Raw genomic sequence first — 26513 nt, forward strand, 5'->3', positions numbered from 1 at the left:
CAATTCTCTACTGTTTTCTAACCTCCATCAGTGTGTGATTCTATCAAGGTGGCTTGCTGTGCAACAGCCAAACCATCATAATGTTTGTGTGATGAATTAGACATCTTACTACTTTTCTTCCTTTTTCTTTGTCCCTATTTTAAATATATAACTATACTTGTACAATCTTCGGCCTTCACTGATGTGCTTCATTTTATTTTAGCTGTTTTATTCCGTCTTAAACTTATTTTGAAATAGAGGGGTTTAGATGTATATCAACAAGAGAATGAACTATCAGTGGAATTGATGTCATTTGTCAGTGTTATTTTTAAAAGTTTTTCACAGTGACATTTTTATGTAGCAGACATCTGAGTAAGAAATGGTATGCGGTCTTGTTTTAATTATGAATTCTTTCCTAGTTTATAATATATCTCCATATAGATATGTACAGTTAATATCTACACCTCTACCTCGATATAACGCGACCCGATATAACACGAATTTGGATATAACAAGGTAAAGCAGTGCTCTGGGTGGGGGCGGGGCTGTGCACTTGAGTGGATCAAAGCAAGCTCGATATAACACGGTTTCACCTATAACGCGGTAAGATTTTTTTGGCTCCCGAGGACAGCGTTATATTGAGGTAGAGGGGTATGTGCAACTTTCATAATAGAATTGGTTTTCATATTTACATTTTGAGATTGTGATATCTGTAGATTTAAACTAGTTCGGCTTTCACATTCTGTATCTGCACTTAAAAAATTAAATGTGAGTAAGTCTAACACCTGTTGATTTGCATAACTTTTTCCATTCGTTTGATCTAGCGGCACATTATAATCCACTTGACATCCAAGTGTGCCATGCAAATAGAAGAAGACACTACCTTTTGTAGGTTTTGTTCCTTAGGAGAAGGCATGTGGTACAGTCAGTTTGATACAGGAAAATAAAAGCTTAAAAATGCTTTGAGTATGTATAAGAAACTTTTATTGTATTATGACAGCTGCCACTGACCAGCTGTTGGGTTTTTGTCTTGTGAGTGTAATAAGGCATTCAAAGGGTATGGCAGTACTTTCAAGAAGTTGGGTGCAGCCTTCCTGTTACAGAATAATTTCACATATATTTTCCTTGCCTATCAAATGTGTGATATAGTAGAAGTTGTGTGATTGGTCCAAGCACATGAGATGGAAAGAAAAAGGGAAGTATTACTATATTGGCTTGAGGGAGCAGGGGAGGTTGTCACCATCTTTGACTTTCCTTTTAACTGACAAATATTGAAGAAGAGAGCACTACAAGATGAAATTGGTTGTTCATGTGCTGGAAAAAAAAATAGATGGGTGTGAGACTTCCCTGTACTGTTTAGTTGCTGCTATCTCTGACTTAGTAGGTGCCTACCTTCTGATGCAGCGAAGTATAATTTTCTACATCGCCCACAGCTCACCACTAGAAAACCTACCATATATTTTCAAGACATTGTAATTTATCTATTTTAGGTGTTTTTATGGTGTATGTTGCTGCAATAACTAAAGACCGAGCAAGCCAGTTTTATTTGCATTTTCTTATCCAGCATCATCCTTGAATTGCTTCTCTTGTTTGTTTATAAAAGTAGAATAAGTTCCTGGCTTTTGCAAAAGTAGACTTTGGGCTGGTCTACACTAGGGTGGGGGATCGATCTAAGATACGCAACTTCAGCTATGTGACTAGTGTAGCTGAAGTCGAAGTATCTTAGATCAAGTTACCTACCCCCCTCACGGCATGGGATCGACGTCCACGGCTCCCCCTGTCGACTCCGCTACCGCCGTTCGGGTTGGTGGAGTTCCGGAGTCGACAGGAGCGCAATCAGGGATCGATATATCACGTCTAGATGAGACGCGATATATCGATCCCCGAGAAATCAATTGCTACCCGCCGATACAGCCGGTAGTGAAGACATACTCTAAGTTACAGCACAAAATGACAGTGCTGGTAAGAATTGGATGATTTGGATTTTCAGGAATTGATCTGAACATGAGATAATTCAGCACTACTTGGAGTCATTACCAGTCATCCAATTAAATTTCAGAATTCATAAATAGAAGTGTATGTGTAATATGTTAGAACATGACCCAAAACCTGAGTGTAACATCAGCTAAATTGGTGACATGAATTCTGTTCTCATATGGGAGAGGCTGCATTAGTAAAGGCAAAAGTTGAGCGTGGAAAGAATTTGTGGTAATTTGTGTTGATGCTATTTAACAGAGAGTTTATGCTGATACTTAACACAGGAAACATAAATCACCACAGCACCCCCAAAGAAACTCTCACAGGATATATATTTTTACTGCTCTAGAGTTGGGGCAGATTTTTTAGTTTACTTACTGAGCTCCTGTTAGTTGTGTGAGATCTCCCGATGAAAAGTGCTATATTAAAGCTAGGTGGTATTATTACTTTACAGCAAGCTCTCAGTAGGCAGCAGCTGGTAGGAAAATGTAAATACTTCAGTTCAAATTGTTTGTTTCTTTCAAAAATATTGTACCACAAACTGCTTAAGCCTGTATAAATACAGACCTAGATCCATAAAGGGGACTTAGGCTCAGCTTTGAAATGTCTGACTTGAGGCTGTTAGGTGCCCTGCCACTTAGGGGAACCAAAGTTAGGTACGTAGGCTCCATATACAATGCATGGGGAGAATTAGTTACTTAAGAACGGAGTTCCCAAAAGCCAGAATTCTTATCAAGGAGCCACCTAAGCTAGTCAAGAACAGAGCGGTAGCCTAAGCCCCAATCCAGAGAGACTTAGGCACCTCTCTCCACTTGGAATTCACAGACATATATCCTCTCCTGGATTAGGGCTGATCTTTCATGCAAAAAAAATGAGGTGGTAGGGTGCCCTCATTAGGTTCCATAATGTACTGATTAGAGCACTCACCTAGGATATGAGAGACGTGGGTTCAAACCCACACACTGCCTTATTTGGAATAGGGATTTGAACCCTGGTCTCCCATATCCCAGGAGAGTATCCTAACCATAGGGCTTTGGAGAATTCTGTGGTGGGCTTAGCCCAATCTTTCCTGTTGAAGCTGTTCCACTTTGTATAAAATAACTAAATGTTCTTTGAGGAGTGTCCCGGTGCATGTAATGGGAGATTTGTAGTAGCAGTGCCTGGTTGGGTCGCACATGCGTTGCCCCCATCTCGTGCTGTCTTAGGCAGTTACATAGTACTGTATGACCAACCCCACTCAGTCTCTTCTCTGCCCTCGGTTTCAGACAAAGCACTTAGCCGCACCTCTGTACTTTAGCTTCTTTAGTCTAACTTAGATTTCTAGTTGTTTAGTTAATAGCTAGTTGTTAGCTAGTTTAATACTTACTTCCCCTTCACAGTTTACTTTTTCTTTCTATAAAAAACAATTTTTTTCTCTTATATTAGGAAATTAAATTTCTGTTGTTAGTCACCCCTTAGAATAGCATTGTTACCCTCCCTCATGGGAGAAAACCCTTCCCTGAGGGGCATGCCCAGCTCCCCAGGTTTTAAATGCTTCCTTACTTGCAGACTCTCTGTACTGGTCTCTGATGGGCATTCATAGTGTGGCTGCTGCCTTGGCGATACACACATTTTGCAGAAGTGCTCACATTGCCACAACTTGAAAGCCCAGGCCAGGAAGGTGAGAAACCTGCATTTGAAACGCCTCATGATGGAGAGGTCTCTGCGCTCCCCTCCCCAACAATGGTATTCTATGGCAGCATCTGACAGAGGTTCCCCTCCACCCACTCTGGCAAAAAAAGTACTCTGCCAAGAAGGCGACTAAAAAGCGGGCTCTGAACTCCCCTTCTCAGCCAAGAAGTGGCATTCTCCGACTTGGCAGACCCCATCAGTACCAACTGCGCCAGGACCTTCCACCTCCAAGGTACATAAGAATGGCCATCCTCGGTCAGACCAAAGGTCAATCTAGCCTCCCAGTATTCTGTCTTTCGACAGTGGCCAATGCCACGTGTCCCAGAGGGAATGAACAGAACAGGTAATCATCAAGTGATCCATCCTCTGTCGCTGATTCCTAGCTTCTGGCAAACAGAGGCGAGGGACACCATCCCTGCCCATCCTGGCTAATAGGTCCATCAATGGCTATCTTCCATGAATTTATCTAGTTCTTTTTTGAACCCTATTATAGTGTTGGCCTTCACAACATCCTCTGGCAAGGAGTTCCACAGGTTGACTGTGTGTTGTGTAGAAAAAATACTTACTTTTGTTTGTTTTAAACCTGCTGCCTGTTAATTTCATTTGGTGACCCCCAGTTCTTGTGTTATGAGAAGGAGAAAATTACAGTTCCTTATTTACTTTCTCTACACCAGTCATGATGATTTTATAGACCTCTATCATATGCCCCTTTAGTCATCTCTTCTCCAAGATGAAAAGTCCCAGTCTTTTATTAATCCCTTCTCACATAAAAGCTATTCTATATCCCTACTCATTTTTGTTGCCCTTTTTCTGAACCTTTTCCAATTCCAATATATCTTTTTTGAGATGGGGCGATCACGTCTGCACACAGTATTCAAGATGTTGACATATCATGGATTTATATAGAGGAAATATGATATTTTCTGTCTTATTTTCTATCTCTTTCTTAATGATTTCCAACACAGTGTTTGCTTTTTTGACTGCCGCTGCACATTGAGTGGATGTTTTCAGAGAACTATCCACAATGACGCCAAGATCTTTCTTGAGTGGAAAAAGCTAATTTAGACTCCATCATTTTATATGTGTAGTGGGATTGTTTTCCAATGTACATTACTTTACATTTATCAGCATTGAGTTTCATCTGCCATTTTGTTGCCCAGTCACCCAGTTTTGTGAGATCCTTTTGTAGCTCTTTGCAGTCTGCTTGGGACTTAACTGTCTTGAGTAGTTCCATATCATCTGCAAATTTTGCCACCTAACTATTTACCCCTTTTTTCCAGCTCATTTATGAATATGTTGAACAGATCCTTGGGGTACACTACTATTTACCTCTCTCCATTCTGAAAACTGACCATTTATTCCTACCTTTTGTTTCCTATCTTTTAGCCAGATGAGAGGACGTTCCCTCTTATCGCATGACAGCTTACTTTGCTTAAGAGCCTTTGGTGAGGGACCTTATCAAAGGCTTTCTGAAAATCTAAGTACATTATATCCACTGGATCCCCCTTGTCCACATGCTTGCTGACCCCTTCAAAGAATTCTAGTAGATTGGTGAGGCATGATTTCACTTAACAAAACCCATGTTGACTCTTCCCCAAAAAATTATGTTCATCTATGTGTCTGACAATTTTGTTTTTTACTATAGTTTCAACCAGTTTTCCTGGTACTGAAGTCCAGACTGTAATTGCTGGGATCACCTCTGGAGCCCTTTTTAAAAATTAGTGTCACTTTAGCTACTCTCCAATCATTTGGTACAGAAGCTGATTTAAATGATAGGTTACAGACTACAGTTAGTACTTCTGCAATTTCACATTTGAGTTCCTTGAGACGTCTTGGGTGAATACCATCTGGTCCTGGTGACTTATTACAGTTTAGTTTATCAATTTCTTTCAAAACCTCCTCTAATGACACCTTAATCTGGGACAGTTCCTCACATTTGTCACCTGAAAAGAATGGTTCAGGTTTGGAAGTTTCCCCCTCATCCTCTAAGACTGATGCAAAAAATTCATTTAGTTTCTCCGCATTGGCCTTATTGTCCTTGTGTGCTCCTTTAGTATCTCAATTGTTCCGTGGCCCCACTGGTTGGTTAGCAGGCTTCCTGCTTCTGATGTACTTCAAAAAATGTTTGCTAATACTTTTTGAGTCTTTGGCTAGGTGTTCTTTAAATTCTTTTTGGGCCTTCCTAATTATATTTTTACACTTCATTTACCAGAGTTTATGCTCTTTTTTTTTTTCTATTTTCCTCACTGTTATTTAACTTCCACTTTTTAAAGGATTCTTTTTGTGTCTCACTGCTTTTTGTACTTCGTTGTTTAGTCAAGGTGGCACCTTTTTGGTTCTCTTACTATGTTGTTTAATTAGAGGCATACTTTTACGTTGAGTGTCTATTATGGTGTTTTTAAAAAGTTTCCATGCACCTTGCAGGGATTTCACTTTTGACACTGTACCCTTCCTCATTTTTGTGTAGTTCCCCTTTCTGAAATTAAATGCTATTGTGTTGGGCTGCCGTGGTGTTTTTCCCTGCTACAAGGATGTTAAATTTAATTATATGATGGTCACTATTATCACGCGATCCAGCTATATTCACCTCTCGGACCAGATCCTGCTCCAGTGATGAATATTTAATTATATGAAGTAAAACAGCTTGAACAGGAGAGAGAGACCCTGTAGCCTGATTTATAGGTTATGTATTAATTACATTTATTACTTAAGAATTTCACCGTCACCTTCCCCCTCATCACCAGCAGCCATCATTCTGGCACATCCCAAAAGCTACGTCTTTCTCCTACTACCCATAGGCTGGGATGCAACTTTTGTAATATTTTATGCTGATGCCATTATGTCTGGTACATATTCAGTAGGGGTTTCTTCCCTGTTCCTTATTTGTATTTCCTTACCTTACTAATGTTGGATTGTCTTTCTCCTATACGTTAGTATATTAATCTCAACTTACTATCATATACGTCAATTTGTTGCCATGAGCCTCTTGTTGTTAGGTATCTGCAGATGTAGCTAATTTACCTTTTGTTGTTGCTACGTACATCAATTTGTCTCTATGATGTTCTTGTGGTTGGACCCATGTTCCTGTGATTGAAAATTCCCCTTAAACACTCTATTTTCAGCTCCCCTATATTTGGGATTTTCCATTGGGCCTTCTATCTATGCCAAAGTTCATAGGCCTCAAGCCTTATTTATGCCAGCTATGCTCACTGCTGTGTCTTACAGGATACAGGCCTGTAGGCAAAGGTTCTGAATTCAGGGTGCAGAGGGTGCTGCTGCACCCCCTGGCTTGAAGTGGTTTCCATTATATACAGGGTTTACAATGTGGTTCAATAACTCTCAGCACCCCACTATACAAATTGTTCTAGCACCCCTGCCTATTAGGTTCCTTGCATTACTGCTGAATATAATAAAGTCAAGACAGTGATTATAATAGTGGCAAGCTAGCTCTATGGGCTACCACCCTCACCCACCCAATACCCATTAGCTCAGTGATCAGGACACTCACTTGGGAAGTGGGAAACCAGCGTTCAAGTCCCTGCTCCAAATCAGACAAAGTAGAGTTTTGAACCCTGGTGTCCTTCATCCTGGCTGAGTGTAGCCCCATGGGTAAAGCAGGTCATAAGGGGGGACACCTCTTCCCCTGCATTGGTGGACCTCACAGGTGAGAGAGGCAGGGGAATTCCTATATTATTAATCCTGCTGGGATTTAGGTGTGAGCTAGTTCTGGGCAACAGGACTTAGCTGTGTTGACGTCCATCAGCAGAAATGTAGGTCCTATGGGGACTTTATCGGTGGAAACATAGGCTCTTAGGGCATTTAGATGTGTGCAGGATTAGGTGGCAACTGAATGGGGTGTTCCAAGGATCTAGATTTTGGACTTTGCTGCCTAAAGTGGCAATTGGGTGCCTAAATCCCTTTGTGGATCTAGTCCATAGACACTTGTCAGTACTGAGCATAACTCTTCTTTACAAAAGAAATTGTAGCTGCCATAATGTTATAATTGTATTGATTATTTCATAGAGCCCACATACCCTCTAGTCTGTCTTTAACTGCAATTATATCACTACATTAAAGTTGGTTTATTCTTATTTTAGGACTTGATAATCTGCTTGATGAAAACAGAATATCAGATCTCACCCAGACATACCAGCTGTTCAGCCGGGTAAAAGGTGGGCAGCAGATCCTGTTGCAAAACTGGAGTGAATACATCAAGGTATTTCAAACTTTATTGCATCTTACTGTCCTCATATTTATGCTGTCCACAGTGGAGTGACTGCTTGGCCTTTAAAAACAAGTAATGAGAACCAATTAAACACTCAACTGTGTTCATGAAAACTATATTTTAAGCAGGTATGTGGGTTTTTTATTTGTTTTGTTAATGCACTGATTTTGTTCAGCAATATTCTGAAAGCTCATGTGATGAGAAACCACAGTGCATACACATTTTGATTTAAAATCATATTTAGAAACTGTTTATTTTACAGGACTGAACAGTGCAAACAGGTTTTTTAAAATCAGAACTTCATATGAGTTGAGAAAATGTTGGGCTGGAAAGTTGGCTGTATTTGGTTCAAAATAAATAGTTCTCAGTTCCTCCTGACACTCTACTCACACTCCTTTTGAAACTACTGGAACATCAGATCTCGGCTGATACTTCCATCAGCACTGCAGATTTGTTATGCTATAAATAATTGCTGCTTGTTGTAACAGTTAACAGGCTAAAGGTTTTTTAAATTATTATTTTGAAAGTGAAAAGAATTCTCTCAAGAATCTATTCTGGTGGCACTTAGAGGTCTCTTCTCCATTGTGCTAGACATTGTACAAACATACAACAGTTTACTCATCCTGAAGAACTTGCAGTCTAGTGGAGATGCTTTCAAATTGTAACCTTAAGCTGGGGCTGACTGTATGATAAGAAAACATTCTAGTGCAACTCTTGGAATCATGTGTCTTGCATCGTGAGGTAGTATTATGGAAGGCATGTCCGAAACATTATGCCCTTGGTTTCCCAAATGCTAGTCATATCATTTGTTGTAACCACTCAGTTATCGCTTTCGAGATAGGAGAGAGACTGATGGGATTTTCTCTCACTATCCCTTGGAGTACACAGTCTCAAATGCCCATGTGAATAGGATGACCTGATGCCCCTGAAAAGTTGATACAGTCCAGATTTTAGGACTAGACTCCCCTTTCTGGTCAGGTTTTAATTAACTTGTACATTTCCCAGTTTTGAGGACTCCTGGAGGTGGAGTCCAGGGAGCCACGAACACCAGGAGGAAACTGGTCAAGTGTTGGTGAATAGATGGGGGAGGGGTCAAGTCACAAGGAAGGTTTGACAGCTTTGGAGAGGGAGAGTCCTGGGGGTATGAGAGAGTGTATAGGGCAAATTAAGGTACCTGGGACCAAATCTCTGCTCTGCCACAGACTCTCTCTCTATGACCTTGGGTAAGTCACTTAGTCTCTCTGTGCCTCAGGTCCCCATCTATAAAATGGCGATGGTACTTCTCTGCCACTCAGGGTGTTGTGCGGATAAGTACATTAAAGATGGTAAATTGCTCAGATACTACAGTAATGGGGGCCACGTGAATACCTAGAGATGTGGAGTATGTGGACATTGGGAGCCAGGGGTTGGATTCAGGCAGGATCAAGGCAGTGTATCAAGTATCATATCTATGAATTATTGCTATGGCTAGTTAAATGTTAAGAGGGAGGTCTGAGTTGTCTTGCCTTTTTTGGTTTTTCAGCTGTTACAGTGGCTAAGATAGAAGCAAATGTTAAAATATGGAGCTGTCATCCTGCTGCGTCTGAGCGGTTGTCCCAGTTTTTCACTTTGGAAATCTGGTCACTCTCCTTGTGACAAATACCAGATAACATTCTTAAGCCATCTTAAATAGTAGGTCAATTAGACACTGGTTGTGTAGACTGTCTGATTCAATAGACAAATAGTGTTGTTATTCCACTGGAGAGCTGGGCACAAGTAGAAACAAGATAAGAATAAAAAATGATAAAGCAAGAATTTTGTCCTTACGAATCAATAGCTCCCACCCACCCCACCCCAACCTGATGACAGCTCTGTTTTTCCACTTTTGTAGCCCTTGTTGACATTAGAATTTTGGAGTGACCAGAAGCAGCTAAATCATATCCAGTTATTTCTGCAAATAAACAGTTCAGTGGGTTTAAAAAAAAAAAGTCATGCAAAGTTTTTCATTACATTGAACATTCTTGCTACACTTTTCCACATACTCTTTCACGTAAATCCTGTATTTAACTGTAAACTTGTGTATGTACAGTCTTGTCTAATACGTAATTTTTGTTTAGTTTCTGTTTTAAATGTAAGTGATCTCTTAAACATTGTTGTTTGAAATCCATTAATGTGTGTTTGGATTTTTTTGGTTTTGTGTTTAAATTTCAGTGCATCTCATCATTTTTAATAGCTTTAAGATTTCAATTATTATTAAGCACCTCTATGATAAATTTTTCCAATTGCAAAATTTCATAAGGTGTATGTGTCTGTGGGGGGAGATAGGTAGCAATGAAGTATTTGATTATCAAAAGTGTTTGTTTTTACAGAACTTTGGGACAACAATAGTGGTTAATCCTGAAAAGGACAAGGATATGGTGCAAGAGCTACTAGATTTTAAGGATAAAGTGGACCATATCATAGAAGCGTGCTTTCAGAAAAATGAGAAATTTATAAACTTGATGAAGGAATCCTTTGAAACATTTATCAACAAGAGACCAAATAAGCCTGCAGAATTGATAGGTACAAAATACTTTTCTGTAAAATATTTCTAAAACCTATAGAAAGCGTAATAATATAAAGCATACTGAGTATGCTAGTATAATAGCAATGCAATGCATAGCTCACTGGAAGAATTGCTTTTGGGATACCAGGCAAAAATTAGTCTGGATATGTCATGGGATCCAGGTAAAAGTCTGGATGTGTTTATGTCAGGTGTGTGCTCAGTCACGTGAAGGAGCATGTTAACTCCTGCTATTGCTGCAACCCCATTTGCTTACATTGTGACTGATGCTGACAGTTGCTTAGAAATCCGTGTGGCTAATTTCCTAAAGCAAAGTAAGTTGCTAAGGGGGAAGAGTAGCTATTAGAAAAAGAAATTTAACTGTATCTTATGGATGAGGCTTATACTGGTGTTAAACTTCAGTTTCCCATACAGTCTGACAGTCATTGCTAAGATAAATGTGCCTAAGAAGGAAGAAGTAGTGGATTTTTTTTTGGTTGTCTAGTTGTTTTTTCCCCTGAGCTAAACTCAGGAGAACACCAATTTTAAAAACATTCAGTTACAGGAAGACTGAGTTGTAAAGAAGAAAATTGTTCAGCACCTCAGAAGTCAGGAAAGGGAAGCTTAATCAGTTAGTGTACATTAGACAAAGAGTATTTAAAATGTTTCAGAATAAGTAGTATGGGGACAGATCCACAGGTGGTGTAAATTGTCGTAGCTCTGACTTTGAAGTCAATGGAGCTACTGCAATTTACATTAGCTGAGGATCCGCCCCTTAGTTTCTGTCTATACCACATTCTTTTGCTTTTGCCTGCTAACCTGAAAAATGGCTTTCTAAAAAATAACCTTACATAGGAAAGGTGACTGAATACCATTTGACACATGCAAAGCAGTGATATGGGCTTATTGCCACTTGTGGGTACTGTATCCTCAGCTGTTGCAATGGCTTCCTTCTCATCCCACTGACACGTAACCTAGTAAGACCCAGAATAGGGATATTCATATGGCTTTCTATACCTTAAATTAAAATTCATTGCGTAATTATATTTTTTTCTACCATTATCAAGCTACTAATTCAAAAGCATCGCTTCTGTTTAAGTTTTGGTGAGGGCCAGAGAGGTCTACAAAAATAGTCGTCTGTGTTGTTTATTTTTGTTTCTCATATAATACATTCATATGCATTGCATAATTCCAAAACATTGTCTATCAACAAGTAATGTTCTTGTAGTGAACATAACGTGAAGATTATTGTGTTTTAATATATTAATTTTAAAGCTAATTTGTTGCATTAATCTTTATCTTGGTCAGTTCCTTTGTGGCATAAATTTTTCCACTAATAACGTAATACTTGAATATAATTCCACTGATTTTGGAGGAGGGAAAATTGATTATAAAACAGAACATTTGGCATTTCACCAGTGTTTTAATATCTAATAATATTAAAAGTGGAAACATTACAGTAATTTTAGAGGGATTTTTATTTTAAGTGCCTCAATTTTTTTATTTATTTGTAGCAAAACATGTGGATTCAAAGTTAAGAGCTGGAAATAAAGAAGCAACAGATGAAGAGCTGGAAAGAATCCTTGACAAAATCATGATAATATTCAGATTCATTCATGGTAAGAAGGGTTTAAAATTGATGTGATTAAAAGATGATCTTCAGTGCTACTGCTAGAATTGTTAATTGATTTAGTGCAGCAGTGACAAACTTGTTATGTGTTTGTTAAGAGTCTATAAACTGGGTCTACAAAATTAGAGACTGATGTTAGTGGGAGTTCTGCACAAAGACCACAGGTTAAATGTGGCCTCTGACCAGGAAGCTGATAGCATTTTCCCCCCTTCATGGTTTCCTTCCACTGGGGAGCCCAGCGAACAGTGGCTCATCCTTTTCATCCCCAATCCCTCCCTTACATAAGGATGCAAACAGAATGGGTTAAGGTAGAGAGAAGAGAGGATGTCACTGTAGTGCTCGACAGCGTACTGCAGTGCACTTTCCAGAAATGACCCTGTACCAAATAATAAAAAAGATAAGCACTTTAGCTGGACATTTCTGCTAAAATGAAGAGCAGGAAAAGCATATCACCATGTCTAATTGAACGACCTCCTGGCTGTGTTTTTTTTTTTTTGGGCGGGGGGGGGCAGATGTTCACCATAAAATAGAACTGTGTGCAGACTGATTTTTGTTTGTCAAAACCAAAGAAAATCCTGGCAGAGGTGATGAAGGAAGTACATATTTTTGAGGCTAAGAGATTAATCTTTCCTAATTTGATATGCTAAATATGAAACTGAGACTAAATTTTTTGTTTATCTTTCTTTTAATATATGTATATGTATAATTTTAAAATTTTTAAATGAACTAAAAGGCTAGGTCAAAATACTAATTTTTGTGAAATCTAGTACATAGGTCATAGCAGGACATTAAGGGCACGTGTTGCTGAGTACTCAAGTTTCTGGGTCTTGGCCCTTTAAGGACAGATATTCTGGGACTTACGAAGGGAAATAGCTGGTGACTATATCTCTTAGCAGAGACTCCCAAGCTCTCCCTGCTCTCTCCTGGGCTTCTCACCCACTAATAAAGTGGCATAGTTGTTCTATACATCCAAACCACTCTATCAGTGGGAGAGAGGCCCAGGAGGTGCTTGGGAGTCTCTGTGCTGGGAAATCTGAAGTAGAACTCCTGTGGTAGCATTGGGTTCCTCTTGGCAGATCCTAATGAAGGAGTCTGCTATGCTTTGGGGGGGTAGAATACTTTGAAGAAGCTATGTATTGCCTGGAGGAAAAGTGAACCCTGCATCTGAAACATACTCCTGATACCTCTGCACCAAGGGGTGGTGGACCCTGAAACTTAAGGAGAGGATCTGGGGGAGCCCTGATGGAAGGGGTGAAGGCTTGTGGATATTCATATATATCTTATGTTTCAAAGGACTATTTGCAGAGCCCAGTGAGAGGTATACCAAAAGCCTGAGGAGGAAGTGTGTACAGAATGGGTTTTCTGAAACATATAGAGAGGCGTATTTTGTGTATTAATAAACCAGACTCCAGGAGGGAAGACGATGATGTTTTTGGCAAATACAATTTTGTGTGAGTGAGTGATAGCAGTTGACCAAGGGGGGGAAATAAGTCATCAGCTGCATTTGGACACCGAAGAGGGAAGCAACCATATCACAGTGAATTAAGGAGAAAATCCAAACTACAAAATTGTTGTGTGCAACACTGTTAACAATGTTTATCAGCATGGTTCCATCTGTTTCTCTGGCTTTTTCATTTCTGACGTCAAAGCTCCATTGGCACCACTGGCACCTGTCTATCTTGGTGTTCCAGCTGTCTTGCCCGCTGCCACCTGCTCCCTCAGATGCTGCTTCTGTGTGGGTGCTATTGGGGCAGCACCATGTTTCTCAGCACAGAGACCTACACAAACACCAACAGAGACTGCTCCTCTATTTACTGGCGAGAGTTGCATCTTTTCAGACTCAGACCATGAGACACCAAGATCCCCTTCAAGGTCTTTTTAGATCATTTTACCGACCTTGTTCCAGAGAAACTAAATCTGAAAGTCATGACTGGCATTCTTACAAGGAAGCCCCAGCATGGTGGAATACCTCCACTGGGCTTATGGGCCATCTTGAACTGTGATGGAGGTCTAGACCAGGAGTGGGCAAACTTTTTGGCCCGAGGGCCACATTGGCGTTGAGAAACTGTATGGAGGGCCAGGTAGGGAAGGCTGTGCCTCCCCAAACAGCATGGCCCCTGCCCCCTATCAGCCCCCTCCGACTTCCGGCCCCCGACTGCCCACTTCAGAACCCCTGACCCATCCAACCCCCCCTGCTCCTTGTCCCCTGACCATGCCCCAGGACCTCACCCCCTATTCAGCCACCCCCACTCTCTGTCCCATGACTGCCCCCCCCCCCCGAACCTCTGCCCCATCCAACCGCCCCCTGCTCCTTTTCCCCTGACTACTCCTGGGGACCCCCTGCCCTTTTCCATCCCCCTACCATGCTTTTCAGAGCAGCAGAAGCTTGCAGCCAGCCACGCCCCTCATGCTGCCTGGCAGGAGCGGCGGGCCAGAGCGCTGGCAGCGTGGCAAGGTGAGGCTGTGGGGGAGGAGGGACAGCAGGGGAGGGGCCAGGGGCTAGCTTCCCCAGCCGGGAGCTCAGGGGCCGGGCAGGACGGCCCCGCGGGCAGTAGTTTGCCCACCTCTGGTCTAGACCCTCTCAGAAGAGTTCAATCTACAAGATCACCTTTATCCATACCATTCACTTCTAGGGAAGCTTCTTCTGCTGTCCCTCTACCTCTTCCTTTGTTGGAGCCTACAGAAGAAGGGAAGATAATGGGGGAATCTCTTCATGCCCCCTGCCCCAGATATTTCCTTTCTTCTCTGGATGAGGCTGTCACTCTGGAATCAACATCTCTTCTGGAGGATTTTAAAATTCCAGGGCTTTCTGCGAAGCGTGGCCATACCTTTGGGAGTACAGGTGGTGCTTGTACAAGATAACCCACACAAGCGCCTAGATATCTTACAGGTCCCTTCCCCGAGAACGATCACCCTTCCCATTAATGAAGCCTTTGCTGGAACCAGTCAGTTCCCTCTGGCAGATGCCAGCCTCTATCCCACCAACTGCCAGCAGGTGACCAGGCGCTATCATGTTCCTCAGCAAGACTTTGATTATTTCTTATCTATCCTACTCCTGATTTCTTTGAGATTATGGCCACTACTAAGTGTGCCAGGCAGTCTCACCCCAGAGACACTAACAACAAGGAGTTTAAAAGACTGGACTTGTATGGCAGAAAGGCCTATACCACTGCCAGCCTTCAGATGAGCGTCAAATTACCAGGCACTGTTGTTTAAATACACTTTTCTTAATTGGTCGGCAGTGTCCAAGTTTGCAGACAAGTTGCCTGAGGAGTACAGAGAAGAATTCTTGGCCATTAGTTTCTTAAAACCTCACTGCCTGAACATCGCTTCAAGCAGCCATTGATACAGGTGATGCTGCCTCATGCTCCTTGGCTATACCTATCTTGATGAGATTCTCCTCTTGGCTGCAACCCTCTGCCATCCCAAGGAAGTTGCAAAATACAATAGGAGATTTAGCATTCAAAGTGTTTCCCCAGAAAATGGATGACGCCATGTGCACCTTACAAGATCCCTGAGTGACCTCCCGTCATTGGGGGTTTACACCCCAGTAACAAGAAGAAACCATTTAAACCTGTCGTCCTACAAGACCTCTTAGCAGATGTCTCAGGATACTTCCAAAGGAAGGTTTAAATCTCCTAGAGATGTCTTCAGTCGGATTCATCCATAACAGGCCCTTACCAGACCACTGCAGCTTTGAACCAGTTGTTTTGACTACTCCATTGAGGACAGTACACTGACCATATCTCATCTCCCTCCCTTTGAATTCCACCTCTCTCTCGCTCTGTCTCTCTTACAGTCTTAGGAAGCAGATCACATCATACAACTGAGTGTACAGCTGTAAAAGAAGCAAAGAATCCTGTGGCACCTTATAGACTAACAGATGTTTTGCAGCATGAGCTTTCGTGGGTGAATACCCACTTCTTCGGATGCAAGCAGTGGAAATTTCCAGGGGCAGGTATATATATATAAGCAAGCAAGAAGCAGGCTAGAGATAACGAGGTTAGATCAATCAGGGAGGATGGGGCCCTGTTCCAGCAGCTGAGGTGTGAAAACCAAGGGAGGAGAAACTGGTTCTGTAATTGGCAAGCCATTCACAGTCTTTGTTTAGTCCTGAGCTGATGGTGTTAAATTTACAGATGAACTGGAGCTCAGCAGTTTCTCTCTGGAGTCTGGTCCTAAAGTTTTTTTGCTGTAGGATGGCCACCTTAAAATCTGCTATTGTGTGGCCAGGGAGGTTGAAGTGTTCTCCTACAGGTTTTTGTATATTGCCATTCCTAATGTCTGATTTGTGTCCATTTATCCTTTTCCTTAGAGACTGTCCAGTTTGGCCGATGTACATAGCAGAGGGGCATTGCTGGCATATGATGGCATATATTACATTGGTGGACGTGCAGGTGAATGAACCGGTGATGGTGTGGCTGATCTGGTTAGGTCCTGTGATGGTGTTGCTGGTGTAGATATGTGGGCAGAGTTGGCATCGAGGTTTGTTGCATGGGTTGGTTCCTGAGCTAGAGTTACTATGGTGCGGTGTGCAGTTGCTGGTGAGAATATGCTTCAGGTTGGCAGGTTGTCTGTGGGCGAGGACTGGCCTGCCACCCAAGGCCTGCACCATCTACTCAGGACACTCCCTACACTAACACCGGAACAAATCAACATACCCTTAGAGCCCCGACCAGGGTTATTCTATCTACTACCTAAGATCCACAAACCTGGTAATCCTGGACGCCCCATCATCTCTGGCATTGGAACTCTCACTGAAGGACTGTCTGGATATGTGGACTCCCTACTCAGACCCTATGTTACCAGCACTCCCAGCTATCTCCGTGACACCACTGATTTCCTGAGGAAACTACAATGCATTGGTGACCTTCCAGAGAACACCATCCTAGCCACCATGGATGTAGAGGCTCTCTACACAAACATCCCACACACTGATGGAATACAAGCTGTCAGGAACAGTATCCCTGATGATGCCACAGCACAACTGGTTGCTGAGCTCTGTGCCTTTATCCTCACACACAACTATTTCAAATTTAATGACAATATATATCTCCAGATCAGTGGCACCGCTATGGGCACCCGCATGGCCCCACAATATGCCAATATTTTTATGGCTGACCTGGAACAACGCTTCCTCAGCTCCTGTCCACTCACGCCCCTTCTCTACCTACGCTACATTGATGACATCTTCATCATCTGGACCCATGGGAAGGAGACTCTAGAAAAATTCCACCATGATTTCAACAGCTTCCACTCCTCCATCAACCTCAGCCTGGACCTATCTACACGGAGGTCCACTTCCTAGACACCACGGTGCAAATAAGTGGTGGTCACATTAACACCACCCTATACCGAAAACCTACCGACCGCTATGCCTACCTTCATGCCTCCAGCTTCCATCCCGGGCACACCACAAGATCCATTGTCTACAGCCAAGCACTGAGGTACAACCGTATCTGCTCTAACCCGCAGACAGAGACCAACACTTAGAAAATCTCCACCAAGCATTCTCAAGACTACAGTACCCACATGAGGAAATAAGGAAACAGATCAACAGAGCCAGATGTGTACCCAGAAGCCTCCTACTGCAAGACAAGCCCAAGAAAGAAACCAACAGGACTCCACTGGCCATCACATACAGTCCCCAGCTCAAACCCCTCCACCGCATCATCAGGGATCTACAACCCATCCTGGACAATGATCCCACACTTTCACAGGCCTTGGGTGGCAGGCCAGTCCTCACCCACAGACAACCTGCCAACCTGAAGCATATTCTCACCAGCAACTGCACACCGCACCATAGTAACTCTAGCTCAGGAACCAACCCATGCAACAAACCTCGATGCCAACTCTGCCCACATATCTACACCAGCAACACCATCACAGGACCTAACCAGATCAGCCACACCATCACCGGTTCATTCACCTGCACGTCCACCAATGTAATATATGCCATCATATGCCAGCAATGCCCCTCTGCTATGTACATCGGCCAAACTGGACAGTCTCTAAGGAAAAGGATAAATGGACACAAATCAGACATTAGGAATGGCAATATACAAAAACCTGTAGGAGAACACTTCAACCTCCCTGGCCACACAATAGCAGATTTTAAGGTGGCCATCCTACAGCAAAAAAACTTTAGGACCAGACTCCAGAGAGAAACTGCTGAGCTCCAGTTCATCTGTAAATTTAACACCATCAGCTCAGGACTAAACAAAGACTGTGAATGGCTTGCCAATTACAGAACCAGTTTCTCCTCCCTTGGTTTTCACACCTCAGCTGCTGGAACAGGGCCCCATCCTCCCTGATTGATCTAACCTCGTTATCTCTAGCCTGCTTCTTGCTTGCTTATATATATATACCTGCCCCTGGAAATTTCCACTGCTTGCATCCGAAGAAGTGGGTATTCACCCACGAAAGCTCATGCTGCAAAACATCTGTTAGTCTATAAGGTGCCACAGGATTCTTTGCTGCTTCTACAGAACCAGACTAACACGGCTACCCCTCTGATAGCTGTAAAAGAGGAATACTTCACCCAGTTGAGCTCCTTCCTCTTCCCCAGTCCACCTTCCCTGTCATTTTTAGGGACCCATTTCACAAAACAGTATTGATTCCAGAAGTGCAGTCTTTTTTTGGAGCTGGGAGCAGAGAGGAGGTTCCTTACCAAAAAGTTTTTTATTTCCAGTACTTCCTGATTCCCCAAAATCTTGTGGTCTTTGTCCCATTCTAGACCTCAGAAAGCTAAACCGGTTCATCAGTAAGATCAAGTTCAGGACAGTCACCTTTGCTTCCATTATCCCTTCCCTAGAGATTGGTATACTGCCCTTGGTTTGCATGATGGTTACTTTCATGTGGCAATACATCGTGGCCACAGAAAGATTCTTCGGTTCATAGCAAGCAACAATAACTACCTTTACACGGCGCTTCCCTTCGGGTTATCTTCGACCCCAAGAATCATTGCCAAGTGCATGATGGTGGTGGTAGCCCATCTGCACTGCGTAGGTGTTCAGATATTTCCTTACCTGGGCAGTTGGCTAGTTCGGGAAAGATCAAGTGCCCATGTCCAAAACAGCATCTTTGTCATCAGACCGCTGCTCTCTGGTCCAGGCCTGAAATTGAATATAGACAAACTGAAGTTATGACCACACAATGAATAACTTTTCATAGGGGCAGTCCTTGACGCCATAACCGCTGTGGGTACCTTCCTGTGGTCAGGATTCAGTCCATAGTTTTTCGGTCCTAAAACCTCACATCCAAGTCAAAGACAAGTTTATTTTTGCTTACAACTATTGGGGTATGTGGCTTCTTGCACATGTGATTCTTCATGCCACACCTCACCTCCACTGTCTGCAAGCCTGGCTTTCTTCAGCATACTGACTGAGTGGCATTCCGTAGACATGTTGGTTTGCATACCTGCGTAAGAGCTTCAATCCCCGGACTACTGGATGGACCCTCTGAACGTCTGCAGTGGGGCTCACTTTTTGCCACCAGAACAAACTATGACTCTGGTAGCAGATGCATTCACCAAAGGCTGGGAGGGTCATCTTGGTCAACTCCAGGCACAAGTTCTTTGGTAACCTCAGGAGGTCTCACTCCGCATACAAGTGTTGGAGCTCTGTGCTATTCATCAAGCCTGCAAGATATTTATATCCACCATCAGGAACCAGTTGGTTTAAGTTCTGATGGACAATACCACTAGCATATTTTATCTGAACAAGCAAGGGGGTTGCAGGGTCATCTCAGCTGCTCCAACAAGCAAATTGTCTGTGGAATCTCTGTATAAGAAACAAGGTCTCGCTAAAAGCTTTCCATTCCAGGAGTGAGGAACACTATTGTAGATACCCCCAGTAGGAACATGACCAACACAAGTGGTCAGTTAGGATGTTCTTCTCCAGATCTTCCAACAGTGGGGGTACCCAATAATAAACTTACTTGTGACCAACCTCAACAACAGATGCAGGGGATTTTGCTTCAGAATGGGCTGCAGCCCAAGTTCCATGCTGGATGCCTTTCTTCTTCTCTGGTCCAGTCATCTGCTCTATGCATTCCCCTCAGTTCCTCACATACCAAGAGTACTCCAGGAAGATGAAAAGAGACAAGGCAACATAAATCCTCGTTAAACCAGCTTGGTCATGACAACATTGGTTTATGGACTTACATCAGCTCTCTATCAGGCCACTGATAATTTTACCCTGGTCAAGGATCTCCTATGTCAAATCTTGGACAAGTCTCTGAATCCTAACCTTAAATCTCTCCACCTCACTGCATGGATAATTTCTGGTTGAATATGTGTGAGAGATTATGGTCCTGAGAAGTCCAAGCCATCTTGATGAGCAGCAGAAAGGACTCCACCAGGGCCACAAACGCCACACAATGGAAGAAGCTTTTGATCTGGGTGCCATCCCACCATTATTTCCTCACTATATAAAGATTACGTACATACTGGACTACCTACTGCATCTGAAATCATCTGGCCTCTCAGTTAGTTCATTAAGAATCCACTTCACTTCTCAGCAATACAGAATGACTTTTCTATCTTCTTACCTTTTGATTACCTTACTGAGCAATATTCCTAGACATCTGCAAGGCAGCAACATGGTCCTCTTTACATACCTTCTACACATACAACTATTTCTCAAGCTTCATGAGATGACACCAACTTTGGAAAGTCAGTGTTGTGATCTCTTGTTCAAATAATCCAAAGTTGAATGTATATGCACACAGTCATTCAAAGGAGAAAATATGCTTGCTTTACCTGTATGGTAATTGTTATTCTTTGGGATGCGCTGTGCTCGTATACCTTCCATAATCTCTCCTACTTTCCCCGCTGCTTCGGATGTTAGACTATGGTATGAGGGAACAGAGGGAATTGGCAATAATCCTCAATTTGGTGCATGAGGAGAGCAGGGGGCATGTGTGCAGCCTAGTGCAGGCAAAAATCTACAACTCAAGTGTGTTGGGAGCACGTACAACTCTAGTGAAACTTATATGTGCACAGCACATCTCGAAGAACAGTTACTGTATAGATATGTAACTGTTTTCCACTTTTCAGCAAGTCAAGAGAAAGGACACTTCTGTAAAATTGAAGATAAGTAGTAAAGGTGTAATGTTTGATTTCTCAGGATTTTTTGTTGTTTTCTCTCCATACAGGTAAAGATGTGTTTGAGGCATTTTATAAGAAAGATTTAGCCAAAAGACTGCTGGTTGGAAAAAGTGCATCAGTAGATGCTGAGAAGTCAATGCTGTCAAAGCTTAAACATGGTGAGCAACTGCAAATGTTGAATTTTTTACTTCCTTTAGGTTTTAAACCTGAACCTTTATTTATATTTATGTTTAAGTGACTGGGCCAGATTTTCAAAAGATCTGAGCACTCTACGGCTCCCACTGTTCAGAGTAGGAACTGCTGATTGCTATGTACTCGAGGAAATGTGGAAGTTTAATTTAGGTGCCTAAATGGGAGTGGAGTTCTTTTGGAAATCTGTGACATTAAGCTGTACTGTGCTTTTTGGACTTTAGAGAACAGACTAACCTTATAATTTCTCTGATCTATCCAGAAGAGGGCTGGGCATTACAGAGCACACGGTCTGGGGAAAATTTGGGACTGGCAGTGTGTTGGGGTCACCCTGAAAGTGTCATAACCAAAGCTGGTGGAAGCCAGAATGGGGCTATAAATGGGCTGCTGGAGTCAGAGGGGCTGAGTTAGGGCTGTCTTAGCACACAGACACTCAGAGTGTGACCTGCATGCTGATAGGCTGACTGTGAGTGTCCCTGGTTGGGAACTACAGCAGCAAAGCATTGTGAGGCACCCAGGTTTGCAGAGCAAGTGGTGATACAACCCCTCACTGGTCTGGGTTTGCACCTGAACCCTGTCACAGTGGTATAGTTATGCAGGATTTGCACACAGCTTGCTATTTTAACTAAGGTTTACACTTCAAGCACTAGTAAAATAGTTTGAAGTAATTTTCAAGTGAAAAGGCTGCGAACAATTGTAAGGGAAATAGAACAAAGGAAATTGTAAAGATGAATAAGAAGCAGAAAAGGCAGGAGCCTCAGCTTATCTGGATTTGCATCCCAGGGACCGTCACACTAGCCCAACATTAAGCTTAAGCCTTTATTACTTGTTTTATGTTTGTTGTAATTATGGAAACTTTGCTTTAATTTATGTGACAGAATGTGGTGCTGCTTTCACCAGTAAACTGGAGGGAATGTTCAAGGATATGGAACTTTCAAAAGATGTCATGATTCAGTTTAAGCAGGTAAATTTAACTTCACTTATGCATCGTATATTTACACTAGCTAAGATGATGCCACATAATTGTATTGAATTAAACAGTGACAAAACAGATTTTCCACAGATTGTTTATAGTTCAGCGTATCTGCTGGGACGTTATCTGACCCTACATTTTCATTTGATTTTGTTTTGACACTTAATAATAAAGCCTGAACGTAGTATTGCTACTAAATTTATTATTAGACCCATCTCTAAAATTGATTTTAAGACTCCATTTTATCATGTGAGAATTATTGCCAGGTTGTGACTAGTTTAGTATGAATGACCTACATCTGGTGATGAATGTTCTTGTGCCATACAGACTGGATTGTTGCTGTTATGTTCTCTGGATGCCCAGCCCAAGTGCTGACTAGACTGCATTTCTTTCAAAATGTACTATCGTTTATCATCTTAACATCCCTCAAGTGTTTTTGTATGGATTCTTTAAAATTATTTTGACTTTGAAGTCCTTTAGAAGAACAGATCTGATAGATAATCATATTGTCTGTTTTGTTCCCAACCATTCACTATGTTCTGAATTGCCTACATATGTAGTGTAGTGTGCCTTTGCATGACTTTCAGACAGTGGGAGTTAGAGCATTTTTCAGCTGTGGACATCACCTCTAGAAAACTTCCTGATACTGTCCATAATTTCCAACTGGAATCAGTATTTTAAAAAATTAAGAGTGCCTATGTTTGCTGTAGGAATTATCACAGATTTTTATATTGCACAGTGTTCCAATGAGAAATGCTTTATAAATTCAACTTTGGTTTATAGTCAGCTCTTTGGGTGTTTTAATGACTTGCCGGAATTAATTCATTGTGCCAAAATTAATTCACTGTTTAAAACAAAAAAAATCAGTATTCCAGATATTAATAAAGCCATATATTGATTTACTTTTCCAGGTTTATTTTTAATTTATTGTGTTAGCAGGATTTTTAACAGGTTTGGGTTTTTTAATTTTATTTTATTTTAGTATATGCAGAACCAAAGTGATCCAGGCAATATAGACCTGACGGTAAATATACTTACTATGGGATATTGGCCAACCTATACACCTGTGGAAGTCCACTTAACTCCAGAGGTGAGTCTTTTAGAACTAGAATTTGCAGTCTATCATGGCGGAGGGCTAGGAATCTCAATATTTAGGTTGCCCTACACATCCAATTATAACGGTTTTCAATTCCGTATAACTAGACTAGTATTCCTGAGGGAATTGTGCACCAAAAAAATTAAAAATTCTGCATACAATATTTTAAAATTCTATAAATTTTGTCAGTAAATGTGGAGGCTCCAGCATGGCAGTGGGGAGCACAGGTCACAGACTGCACAGAGGTGGGAGATCACCCTGAAGCCCCTCCCTCCCTCAGGACCTGGACTCAGTGGTGAGGCTGCACCTGACCCTGACACAGCACAAGGGCCAGGCCTGCCCCAGAAATACCCTGGGGCCCTGCTCCTCCATGCCAAGAATACTCGATGTAGGCTGGCAGGCTCAGCCCAGCAGGATCCCAAGTGTGGAAGGGCTTAGTGTGGAGAGATAAGGTTCTTTGTGGGGCAATCTGGGCATGGGCGGCTTGCTGGGGGGGATCTGAATGAATAGGGGCTCATGCGGTTCTGGGTGCAGAGGCAATGGGACCATGCAATGGGGTCCAGATGAAGGTGGTTGGGGATCAGCAGGGGGGTCTGGATATACAGGGCTCTGCGGAGGGGGATCCAGGTGCTGTCTTGGTGGTGCTCACTGGGGTGGGGGTCTGGGTGCGGGGGGCTAGTCGGGTGGTCCAAGTGCAGGTGAGGCCTGTTGGGGTGGGGGTTTGAATGCGGGGATTGGTCTGGGTTCAAGAGTGGGATCCAGATGCAGAGGGTGAGGCTTGGTGGGGTGTGGGTTCAGGTTTAGGGGGTTCTGGGTGCAGGGGGTGAGGCTTCAAGGGGCAATCTGGGCATGAGGTGGGTCCAGATGCATGGGAGTCAGGTGGATGGGGGAGCAGCTCCCTGTACAGTGATCCCTCCCCGCTATGGCTGAGAGAGAAGAGGGGGGGGTTGCGGAGTTTCCTGCAGCCGGAGAGGTTGCTGGGGATGGGTCTGACCCAGCTCTAGGGGAAGAGGAAGTCCTGTCCTGCCCAGCTGGGACTAGCTGCTGAACCTTGCACAGAGTAAGAGCCACTGTCCGGGCCATCCCCAGCCCCGTTCTGCGCCACCCTCTTCCCCCCCCTTCCCCCCCACAGCTGCTCCAGATGCCCGAAACAACACACCCACGCTGCTGGGGAGCAGCGCATGATTATTTTTGCAGCTTCCTTTTGCTTCCCTGTCAGAAAGTCATTTTTCTTCAGGGAAGCAAATAATTCTGCGCACATGCAGTGATGCAAAATTCCCCCAGGAGTAAACTAGAATAGGTCAAAACTTCTCACATTTCAAAGGTGTGGGGGGGAAAGGAAGTGGTTGAAAATTCACAAAATGGTTAACCAGCCAGCCTTCAGAACATAAAATATTTAGGAAAAAGATTATGAAAAAAACATTTTGAAAACAATAAACAGCTTATATACATGCCTGTTTTACCAGATATAACCCATCTTCCACGTGGAGAAACTGGTAGGTCTTTCAAATCCCACCAGTTGAGGTTCTGTGGCCTGCAATGTGCAGGAACTCGGACTAGATTGGGGTGGGCAAATTTTTTAGCCTGAGGGCCACATCTGGGTATGGAAATTATTTGGTGGGCCATGAATGCTCACGAAATTGGGGTTGGGGTACAGGAGGGGGTGAGGGCTCTGGGCTTGGAGGTTGGGCCAGAAATGAGGAGTTCAGGGTGCGGGAGGGGGCTCCAGGCTGAGGTGGGCGAGTAGGGTGCGGGGTGGGGTGAGGGCTCCAGCTGCGGGTGCAGGCTCTCGGGTGGGGCTGGGGATGAAGAATTTGGGGTGCAGGAGGATGCTCCAGGCTGGGACCGAGGGGTTCGGAGGGCGATCCGAGCAGGGGGTTGGGGTGCAGGCTCTGGCTGGGGATGCAGACTCTGAGAAGCAGTTGGGGATGAGAGGTTTGGGGTGCAGGAGGGTGCTTCAGGCTGGGATCGAGGGGTTTGGAGGGCGGGAGCGGGATCAGGGTTGGGGTGTGGGGAGAGACTCAGGGGTGCAGGCTCCAGGCAGCGCTTACCTTAAGCAGCTCCCGGAAGCAGCGGTCATATCCCCACTCCGGCTCCTGCACGGAACTGCAGCCAGGCAGTTCTGCGCACCACTCCATCCACAAGCGCCGCCCCTGCAGCTCCCATTGGCTGCAGTTCCCGGCCAATGGGAGCTGCGGGGGCAGCGTGTGGAGTGGAGGCCCCTGGCTGCCCCTAAACATAGGAGTGGGAGTGGAGCTATGCTTCCACTTCTGGAAGCAGCGTGGCGCGGCCCCCCGACCCCGCTTCCCGGCTGGAGTGGCTGAGCGGGGCAAATGCCAGACCCTGCTCCCCAACGGGAGCTCGAGGACTGGCTTAAAACGGTTGACGGGACGGATTTGGCCCGCGGGCCATAGTTTGCCCATCCCTGGACTAGATGGTCACTATGATCCTTCTGGCCTTAAAGTCTATGAGGACTTGGGAGCAGAGTGCAAAATGGGAGTGGGGCTTTTCAGAACCTTCTCTCCTCCTCTTCCTCTGACTTCGTCGCATGTGGGGAACAGATGATAGTAGGCCTAGGATGAAAACTCCACTTTGGTATATGTTCTTATTCTTTTAATGGGAATTTGGTTTTATCTTAACTAAAATTTATTTCGTTTCAGGAAAATTATATTATTTGAATGTTTGGCATCAATTTTTGCTCTGTTTAACCTGGCACCAATGTAAATGAGGGCAGATTTGGCCCTTGAACTTAACTTTTGTGTAAACTTTGATTTTAAATATTAAGATGAGCCTAACACATTACTGTGAAAATCAGTCTGATCGATTACATTGGTATAAGATAGGTTAACTTCCCCCCCCCCCCCTCTTTTTCTTCTTTGTTTACAGATGGTTAAGCTTCAAGAGGTATTTAAGACCTTTTATCTTGGAAAACACAGTGGTCGAAAGCTTCAATGGCAGACCACTTTAGGGCATGCTGTCTTGAAAGCAGAATTTAAGGAAGTATGTTTGCTTATTTAATGCTTAATCATCTGCTTTTAAATAAAATAACTTATTTGGCATCTCTTGCCTTTTTAAGCAGTACATTAATAAAACAATTTTTTTTGCAGAGAAGACTAGAATCTAACAATAGTTTATATTAACTA

General features: G+C 43.2%; 1 protein-coding gene across 1 annotated transcript in view; it reads left to right on the forward strand.

The window, feature by feature from the left end:
• CUL4A (cullin 4A) overlaps positions 1 to 26513 on the forward strand; it is an 80882-nt gene that overhangs the window by 36573 nt on the left and 17796 nt on the right. The window contains exons 10-16 of the mRNA XM_039509724.1: positions 7725 to 7843; positions 10201 to 10393; positions 11888 to 11992; positions 21160 to 21270; positions 22180 to 22265; positions 23257 to 23364; positions 26257 to 26370. Coding sequence (XP_039365658.1) covers positions 7725 to 7843; positions 10201 to 10393; positions 11888 to 11992; positions 21160 to 21270; positions 22180 to 22265; positions 23257 to 23364; positions 26257 to 26370 — 836 coding nt within the window. The remainder of the gene's footprint in view (positions 1 to 7724; positions 7844 to 10200; positions 10394 to 11887; positions 11993 to 21159; positions 21271 to 22179; positions 22266 to 23256; positions 23365 to 26256; positions 26371 to 26513) is intronic.

Source organism: Mauremys reevesii, linkage group 1 (assembly GCF_016161935.1).
Source record: "Mauremys reevesii isolate NIE-2019 linkage group 1, ASM1616193v1, whole genome shotgun sequence".
Taxonomy (NCBI): domain Eukaryota; kingdom Metazoa; phylum Chordata; order Testudines; family Geoemydidae; genus Mauremys; species Mauremys reevesii.